We start from the raw sequence: 10790 nt of genomic DNA on the forward strand, positions 1-10790 counted from the left end.
TACTGTAAACGTTGGTACTTATAACATGCTTATGGATAAAACAGAAGTATAGGCGTTACAACCGAGAAACAGTATAATGCAATAGGCCATTTAAGTAAGCAACATTGAAGTTCTTATCCTAAAAAATATATCATACACAAAATCCTTTCGAATTTTTCAAACGGAATAAAAAATCACTAAAAACGGTTTAAATTGTTCGATTTTACGTTAAATCACATTGATTTATAAATAAAACTACGACGCCCTATAGAAATGAACAAAACGAAAATGGCCTTGTTATGATGCATCAGTGACGGCAGTTGAGGGGATAAAAAGCCGTAGCGTATGTTTGCTCTGGCTTGATTAACTGCTAATTCAGATGGAATTTTAGCCTATCAGCAGTGCGACTGGATTTTAATATGCTAAATCTATGGTTTTAAATAAGTAATTTAGTGTTCGTGTAAATAATATACCGGACTTTGTTTAGTAATATATCGTTGTCCACAATGGAACCATGGAAAGATCTTTTGTCCTATATACTGAAGAATATACGATTTCGAGTCACGACGCTGCTACACCATTGTGGGCGTATATGTGTTTTTAAAAATAATTTATTTTCGGAAATTGCTTCAACGTATTGTTAGATTATGGGTTGTCTAAAGTTTTAGTCCCACATTAAAAAACAATTCAAAAGTAATTCGTAAGCAAGCACGATGTAATTAAGGCTAACCGCGTTTTTTACGCCATGCGAGGATATACAAGTTACATTTATTCAATAACACTGCATCGTTTCTAATAACAATGATGGGTTACATTACAATAACATATATATACGTACTTATAGTCAAGACAAACTATAGTAGCCGTGTTTTAGTCTATTACCCTACTGCACGAAACATCTTTTGAATATCATTTTTAGCATCCAGACAGTAACTTGGTCCATCACCAGTGTAAAAAAGGTTGCTATCCACTAAGTTACTGTCTGAAACATCTGCTGATCATGAGTTTATTATCGACGTATTGTTAAACTAAAACATAGTCAAACGCAAAGTCTTAATCGTAACACATTTATTTTAGAATATTATAAAAAACGGTACCATACTTTACCGATGTTTTTTAAAATTTGTTTGTTTAATTTTGATACTTCCTTCAGCCCATTTGTTTTTGTGTGTGCTTATGCGGTACAATCTAAATTATAATTATTCCCTTAAGAATCGATCGCGTTTTCATTTTATCAATAATACCCTTAAGGGTCAGCAAGTATGAAACGCAATTAGTGCAAATTGCCCTAATCCTTATTAAAATGTCGAAGTATTATAACGAGTAATTTAACATAATTAATAGAAGAGACATAGCAGTGCATTTTCAAGTAGAATCAATACTAGCATTACCATCTGGCGATACACGGCCATATATACTCGGCCCGGCTGCTATAATTTTTCAATAATTCCTGCTCACACGTCGTAATTCGTACTAAACAGATTGCTCTTTGTGATTTTCAATCACTTCCAAATCTTTGCTTACTCTTTAAACTAGGAGCGAAGAAAGGAAAAAGGCAATTTGTTCCAGAACCTGGTTAAAACACAGTGCTTATGACGACATAGCTGTAATACTGAAGTGATTGTTCGGTAAGAAAGAAGTGAACTCAAAGCGGACATTTTACAGTAAGGCTTAGAAAGTCAAGTACAGTATATTTAATAATGCATTCTAAAGCATATTTCATGGACACTTCATTCATTTTATTATTATAAAAAAATTAATTAGATTTTAATTCATATTTCGTTATTTAGAAAAAAATTAGACGGGTATTTTCCTTGAAGATGAGTACAGACACATCTAAAGGTGAAGAGTTTGCCGAAAATGCGAAAACGCCTGGCACAAATTTAAATTCAACAATAGAAAGTAGACCAAACGAAGATATCAAAACAAAACAAGAAAACATTTCAAAATTACCAGTTCAAATGAGCGACCAGGAAAATAGACCTGTTCCAAAATCAGTAAGAAGTCCTGAAGATATGCCTAGTTTTCCTAACTACGGTTCGCTAGAGTATTTTCCGCCCCCAATAAAAGAAGCCTTGAGAAGTTACTTAGAAAAAATGTACTCGTCTGTATATACTGCACAAGACGAGACATCTATTCCTTCGGGGCTATCCCACGACGTAGCACCTCACCCACGTTACGGCCTAAATGGCATGCCAGGCCATGCGGGTTACGGCGTTGGTTTACCGTTTGATCTGTCGCATTATTACCCCCCTATTCTACGAAGTGGTGATCGTCAACAATTTGGGGCGCAGCGCTTGGATGTCCACCATTTTGCAAGAAACAATCCCGACGAAAAAGTTACAAAAAGTGTTTCTAAGCCTGTTAAACAAGAAACACCCGAAGATGTGCCTAAATTTGATGCTCCGGCTTCACCAACACGGATAGTGGGAGCAACGACACCATCTGAAGAAATGGGGCAATCGTCGATTATAACTCCCATTGCTTCTGAACCTACAGAACATCCGACTAGATCTACAAGCCACAACTATGTAAGCACTGATACTGTGTCACCATTCACACTCGCAGCAAGCCAAGGAAGTCTACATGCTTTCAAAGAAGATTCTTATCTCCCATTTGCGTTTTCAATGGAGAAGAAAAACAAAGATTTTGAATTGCCACCAACAAAGTCGCCCGAGAAACCAAAGGAACAAATAAAAACTGCAACTAAACGACCATCTCAAGACGTGATTGGAAACGACAGTAAGAAAATAGCAAAAGAGGTGCTATCGTTTTCGCCGCCAAAGCATGCGAGTGTAAGTCCCCCTAAATCACTCAGTGCTTTGCCACAAAGACCTTTAGAAAACGACTTGCTCATGGCAATGATGATGAGTCAACAAAGCCAACTCCCGTCCACGGCTACCAACGATGCGTCTGCAATCATGGCTCAATTGTACTCTACATGTTCCGAGGTTGCGAAAGACAATTACTTCAATTGGATGCTGCCTTCCGCAATGCTGATGCTACAGCAGAAAAGAGCAGCAATGAGACCGAGTACTCCGGAGGAAAAATATCTTGATAACGGTCCCAGTGACGATGACGACGACGAAGAGTTACTGCTTGATCCGCAACATCCAAAAGATGGCATCTACAATGAAGAAGTCAACAACATTATCGGCAATCTTAAAAAAGACTCCGCGGGTAACAAAAATCCAGGGCAAGGGACGAATCATTCATCTATGTTGAAAAGTGAGTTCTTCGGAAGCTCTTTCGACTCCCATCCGGCACTTGAAAGCTTCCGATCTGATGCGGATGCACAGAAGAGGACGGAAGACATGTTGGAAGCTTACCGTAAAAGTTTTGCGGAACACCGACCAGAACAGCAAGGTATATTAAACACGAAATCATTATAAGACAATCCTTTATAGATTTAACTGACTGGACCATAAAAACAATTCTCAACTATTTGCTGGTATATTTATGCTAAATTTATTTATTCAGAAAAGGGAATTTGGGGTGAGGAAACCAACCGTTCATATCGCCAACCCTCGAACGAAGATCAAAGCGTTTCGCCTCCGAGTAAGTGGGATTATGAAACTAAACAAAGAATATTTACAGAACTATACAACCGTCACTCTGAAAGAGCGTTGTTCATTTTTAAAACACGATTTGAAAATATGGGATATTGTAAACTTACACTATCCATCTTATTCCTATCTTCTATATTACGTAAAAGATTTAGATTTAGGAGGTAAGGTTTGGCTATTTAGACTATTGTGGCTTTACACTTGTGTTCGAGGCTCGACGCTGCCCCTCGAGCAAGACGCTTAACAGCAGATCTCCACCAGTGGTTCCTTTTAATTGACAGCTATTCTTAACTCGAGGTGTATGAAGCAGTGTTATAACGACTGTTGTTGCCCCGCAACGGAAGGGTAAATAGGTTACATTCATTCGTTCATTTCCAGGTATTTCACCAACTCAATGTTCTGACTCTGACCTGAAGAAAAAACTTCGTCGCAACCGCACAACGTTTACCACGTTCCAACTACATGAGTTGGAGCGAGCGTTTGAACGATCTCACTACCCGGATGTTTACAGCAGAGAAGAGTTGGCAGGAAAAATTAATCTACCAGAAGTTCGGGTTCAGGTAATTAAAAGCATTTAATTAAGCGACAATTTCACTTGACAGAGGAAGTAGTTTCGTGATCGAAACTAGTCGGGATAAAATATATTTTGTTAAAATAAGTTCATACTTCACCTTAGGCTCTTTTTATTCCGTTGTTGACGAAATATATTCTAACAAATTTTATATTTTTGACCGATCATCACAGATTACCCTCTATAGTCTAGCGAAACGGGTGTTTGGGCTAGCAAAAAACAATCCATTATGCATTTGTTTTTTGGAAAAATTGTTACAAGACTGTATTTTGATTTTGTTGATGACGTAATCGAATTTCGAATGACGTCATCAGAAATCTTGAATATATGAGTAATTTAAGTTTTTATCCAAAATATACATAGAAAGTCTATTACAAATGAGATTCCTAGTTAGCCTACTACCTAACTATGAGGGAATTTTTAAATTGGTGACGTTAAAACAATCAATTACGTCACTTACAACCAGATGACGTCATATACGATGAAAGTTTATTTTCGCTAAAATCTTGCCAAAACGATTTATTACGAATATAATCACATTTTAACTGTAAAAACAACATGTGAAAGCAAAAAATTAAATGCGCTTCTGCTTTAAAGCGTATTAAGCTAACTTTAAAAACGAGGCACTCCAAACTGCTTAGAATATGGGCACGACCTTTATGGGTTACATAACCCAACAGTAATTCCACATCCGAGGCCTTAATTGATATTATCTCATTATTCACACGGTCCCGAAAATGCCAAGCTTACGTCAAACTGCTGAAGATTTATTTAAAATTTATTTAAACCTGTCATGCTGTAGAGACGGGACCCGGAATTATTAATATTCCGTTTGTCGGAAGAGATTCCTTTCCCTGGTCTGCTGATACATAATTAAAGCGTCAAGCCGACAATTAGATACTTTTGTATATACGGTACGGCATGTTTCCTCATATCAATTACTTGTTATTTAAAAAAATAAATGTGTTACCAGAAATCAATGACTTTTAAAACTGCATTAATTTTAATAAAGCCGATGGCTTAAGTCCATAAAAATAACTGGAAACACTGTTACGTATAATTGCAATTAAGTTGCTTTTTCGTCCCAGATCTCATGCAGTTATCAATTATACATAAACACCTTCTGAGCCCAGCGTCGCTTAAACGGTTATAAACGCTTAGGGCTTCTAATTAAATTTCCCATTTTAACCATGCTATATAGATTGGACCTATGATGTTTCAGTTGTTCTCTCATGATTAATTTATGCCAGACGGGCAAATGCCCTAATCTGTTAATCTTCTTTTACAAAGAGTTATATAGATTTATTAGCTCAACGAGACGGAAAATTTATTCAGTGAGCAGAAATATCTAAAACCTGCCGGAAAAAAATAAACACTAACTCAACTTATTATGGCAAATATTCCGTTTAAGTAACACAAAACAATAATACATTTATCCTTAAGGACAGAACATTTAAAGCGAATTTTGACGATCCAATTTTCTGAATTACACTTACTCATATTTTGCAAACATATAAAAAAAACAATAAAAACTATTCGCTAACCGTCTTGAACCACTGCATAGTAGACGATCAAATCGAACGGTGGTTTTTAAAACACTTTACAAACTTTTTATGAGCATACTATAACATGATTCAACTTTTTCAAAAATTGAAAAGTCAAACGACTTTGTGAACCACTGTGGTATAGGCAAACCAAATCAAATCAAATGTCATCGACCCACCTTTGGCTGGCCCATTGGTTAAGATGAATTTCTATAAGTATGACGTAGGCAGCCGCGTAAATGCCGTATGCCCTTAATTAATTAGTAATTGCTGATTTAATCAATAAATTATTATTCGTGTATGCATATACACAATCGATGCCAAATGTCTAATGCAATGTTTCAATTAAAAATAAGTAATTGGCAACTCGTATGTTGCGTATGTAAATTATTAAACTGAATTTTAGATCAGAAAATATGGCTTTTAATCAAATTACCCCTTTCGTTTTCTTTGTGTCTTTTTGTATATTTTTTGATACACAAACAATAAAAACAACACCACATGGCAGACGGAACGTTATAGTTACAAAACATTTTACGTTTATTTTTATATCACCAGACTAATTTTAAATTTAAAGATTTTTTTATAAAGAAACACATGATCTATTTCAGGTTTGGTTTCAAAACCGGCGGGCAAAATGGCGACGTCAAGAAAAGATTGAATCTGGAAACCATGAACGGGAAATAAGGAATTATAACCAAGCCACAGCATTGAGTAAGCTAACATACATTAACGCAATTGTTGTGCTGTACAGTATTTGTGCAGTCAAATTAACATGTATAGTAGAATGGGGAACGATGAGACACCTCTTCATTTTATTTTTTGTCCCATTTGGTATGAAACAAAAACATTCAAACAATTATATAAAACTGTATCCCGCGAGACTCCCAGCATAGACCGTTGTTAATTGTTTGAAAAACGATCAGGATATTTTGATATTATGTACTAAAAGTGTCCTGTCTTTCCCCTCAGTGGTGGAATACTGTGGGACAAGATACAGAAGACCATTACACCTAGAACCTATATTTCCATATCGTGATGTTTTTAAATAATAACGCGCTTTTGAATCCGTTAGAAAGCAGTTGTATATTTTAGGAGAAAAAGAATGAACCATCTTACTTTATTTTGCCATATTAGGGGAAGACGGAACACCTTTGGCACAAAATACCCAAATATCCTAATCATGTTTTAAACAATTAACAACGGTCTATGGGAGTCGTAAGAATACAGTTGTAAAATTCTTTGTTTACTACCAAATGGGACGAGAAATTAGAATAAAAAGGTGTCCTATCTTCCCCCACCCTACTATATATACTCCTGCTGTTCTAAAGTTAACATATGTACTGCGCGTGGTAAAAATGAATGTTTAACGACCATCATTTTGCTGATAGCGTCACGTTTCAATTAAAATGATCTTCGTTATCATAAGTAAAGAGAAAATTAAACTTATTTTAACATTTAGCAACGCTCTTTTAGAGTAGTGAGAAAAAGCTTGTATGTACTTGTGAAACGATATATTGAATATAAAATACCATCTTACCCCAACCTATTAAATATCTTAGTATTATTTAAAATATAGTTGACTTTCCGGAATAAGACAACGTTTTCTTATTCTAGAGTCGTTATAACACGGGTGTATTGTTTCATACACCCTGTGCCCGCTTACGAGCTACCACGCATATGTAACTTACTGCTTATTTTTGTATAGGGTTATCCATAAGAACACGCAATAAGTCAAAGTTACTTTTTTATCCAAACGTGGCAATAAAACGACTGTTGTTATACCGTGGGTGTACCATTTTGTACACCCCGTGTCCGCTTATGAGTTACCACGCATTTAATTCTGTTGTTAATTATTTTGAAGGGGTTATTTTCATTTTTCTAGCTGACAATTTATTTAATCCGTCAGGCAAAGTGCGAGCAATAAGTTTATGTCAGCACTTTATAAATAAAGTTATATAACAGGTGCGACTGTATCTACTAAGCCCAACAACGTTCAACGCAATAATCCTTCACACCAACTCGATCAGCTTATCGCAAGTCAATCATCTCCAGCGCGCCACCTACTGCCGACACCTTCTTCTAGTTTCGGCCACACATTGGCAGCATCGAGCCAAGCGTCGAGTGCGTTTTCAATTCCATTTTTATCCGGAATGCTAACGGGCGGACGGGATCCAGTTTCGTCATTAGATTCTAGTAAAACGACTTCTCCATCCTCGGCCGCTAAATTATCCAGCGACATGGCTCTGTACAGTAGGTATGCAAGCCAAATGGGGGCGCTACAGCAGTTTTCTACTCCCCCTTTTCATTTGCCCTTGCACCTTCTGGGGGCTAGTCAGGCTAGGGACTTTCCTCGACCCAATACGGCAAATGAAAAAGAGAGCAACCAATCGAATCCAGATCGTAGTCCGTCCGAAAAATCCTTCAAAAGAGAAACAGCTGAAGAATTTCGATTCTCTCCGAAGTTTACCGAAACAACCGAAAAAGTTCCAGTTTTGAGTCAGCAGTAAACAAAACCCTGAATTTAATGTCGTAGTTTGTTGTCGCTTTTTTCTTTATCGGGCATTTAATTATCATTGTGTGATACGCAGTATTAACTTCGTGCTTATATAGTTATGTTGTGCCGATGCCATCGCATTGTGAGTTATCGTGTAAAATACAATAGTTCATTTGTAATTTGCAAGTATAAACAAATGATATTTATATAAGTTTGATTATACAATGACATTCGGTGTGGAGTTTTGAAAGAAACTTGTAAAATAGGTTGTTTTAGGTACTATGGAGAAAAAATTCCCAAACGCGTTTCTTATCCGTTAGGTGGAGCAAACGAGCCTCTACAGTGACAAAGCGGTTGAAAAACACGACTGGTTTTTGCATGGCGTATCTGCAACCGCATTTCAAAACATAAACCTCAAACATTGTGAACTTTAAATGTCTACAATAGCAAATATGGGAACGTTATGTAATAACAAATGAACACATGAGTTAGTTATATGTACATACATACATAATAACGCTAGTGGTTCACAAGCGTTTTATAATCACAATATTAACTCAAATTAATAACAGTTCATAACATATTTTTATTCATCTGTTTAAACACAGTAACGAGAACATCAGAATATTTAAAATAATGAAAATAAGAGATTGAGCAGCAAAACGACAGTCGTTAAAAACACTTCACGGTTAATAACTATACTCGAGGGAAAATGCCGAGTAAAAGCGTGGCTCCTAAACCCACTATACAGTATTACAAAGATTTCGCGACCTAATTTCAAAGATTTTGAACTACTGTAGTGGACGATGCAACCAAATCAAAGGGTGACCTACTTTTCGTGTCAATCAGGGGTTGAGAAGCACTGTTATACAAACTTGAATAAAACAAACTTGAAACTTATTCCTAACATATAGTAGAGTGAGGTAAGATGGGACACCTTTAGCACATAATATCCAAATATCCTGATCGTGTTTTAAACAATTAACAACGGCCTATGGAAGTCGTAAGGAAGCGGTGGTATTATTCTTTGGAATTTTACTACCATATGGAACGGAAAAATGGACAGTCGCAATTTTTTGAACATGAAAATTTCCCTCTTCTTTCTTTAAGTGTTCTTGGCTATCGTTTTCGAATGAATAAAAAAAATTATCCCATGTCCAGAGCTTAGTAGTGGCACTTCATAAAAACAAAATCAAGTTTCTCCTTTTAAGAAAAAATTCGAATGCATACGGGATATAAATTATTGGTATGTAATTGTTTGTTTGCCGCGCCAAAAATCATGGAACCGTTTTGTATGCCTGTTATACAACTTACGACAATAAAAGCCATTGTCCGAATATAATTCTACGGACTGCCTTGTAAAAATTGTTGTTATTAAACCATAGATCAGAGTTTTAAGAGGCATAAATTTGCGTCAAGAGCAGAGATGAAAATAAAGCCGTTTATCCAGTTGTAAGGCGGCTGCTGGGCACTCAAGTGGTTGGAGAATTTTCGCGCTTGGTCGGCGAACAATAAAAGCGCGCCACATTCAGAGAGTACTAAAGTATGACGTCATGCTGATTTTGTTCTTTGCCTTTCCTCTTTCTCTCAGTTCTACGTTCAATTTAGAAAATGTGGGTAAAGGCGTGTCCCTACAGTTCGCGGCGTTGAGCAGAGCGATTTCTGAACTTGTTTGGCGCAGGAATGACATTTTGTCACTTCAGGAACTAGCGTTTTGTGTATTTAGAGGGGTCGTGTCATTTTATAGACTAGATAGCTCCATAGACGTGCTTTTTACGAATGTTAGCTTATGTATAAAATGCAAATGCTCTATATTAAAACCTTATTTATACAGAGCACAAACAAAAGATACAATTCATGCTATTTAAATTCGGGTTTTGTCCCGTGACCAATATTAAATAACAGTTTAGTCCTCTAACGTTGTAATTAGCTATATATATAATAAACAGTGACACAAATAACCACATGTGGTCCTATGATGCCCCGGGCAGTAAGAAATAAAGACGCGTTCGTTGATTGCAGTTTTGTTGCTATTTCAGTAAACGATATCACAGCAGAAAGTTCAAAACGGTTCACGCTCGCTTATGGTATCGGACTAAAGGGTGTTGCCAGCAATACAGTCTGTAGAAGACATTGAATGCCACAGACACTAAGACTTCACAGCTGTTACAGTCATGTTTTAGATTTGCTATTTATTTAAAACGCAAACTTTAAGATCAGACAGAAAATAAATTTTAGAATGCCAATATTTATAAGAGTATGTCGGTTAACATTTTAAACTTCTAAACCATTAAACATGTTGTAATTTCTATTTCTTGGGTTACTGGACAAAAACAACAGTTGGTGTTTAACTGTATTTAACTTGTTTTTCAAAGCTACTATTAGGCCACCATGTCTGCTCTAATTTATGGTGGAACTTTTTTTTATAATTTTCCGCTCTATGCGTTAAGTTTATATTCATAACTTTTGAGTAACTCACGTTCTATTTAAGTCACACCTACGCACTTACGCCTTTATGACGTCACATAAGAGAAAATCTAGTACTTGAGTTACGGTCTGGTAAAAAAACAACGTAAAACCCCACCCGGTATTATAAAGCTTTACATAGATTTACTAATTTCCTAAGCTTCTAG

General features: G+C 36.2%; 1 protein-coding gene across 2 annotated transcripts; it reads left to right on the forward strand.

Moving 5' to 3' along the window:
- The first annotated feature begins 1769 nt into the window (after positions 1-1769).
- On the forward strand, positions 1770-8336 carry prx1 (Prx1 protein). Of its 2 annotated transcripts, NM_001032511.1 has the most exon segments (6): positions 1771-3345; positions 3460-3537; positions 3924-4105; positions 6272-6374; positions 7626-8140; positions 8143-8336. In NM_001032511.1, coding segments are annotated over 6 exon segments (2478 nt in total). In that variant the 5' UTR covers positions 1771-1799; the 3' UTR covers positions 8197-8336.
- Positions 8337-10790: the final 2454 nt, after the last annotated feature.

This window comes from Ciona intestinalis, chromosome 12 (genome assembly GCF_000224145.3).
Source record: "Ciona intestinalis chromosome 12, KH, whole genome shotgun sequence".
NCBI classification, from domain to species: domain Eukaryota; kingdom Metazoa; phylum Chordata; class Ascidiacea; order Phlebobranchia; family Cionidae; genus Ciona; species Ciona intestinalis.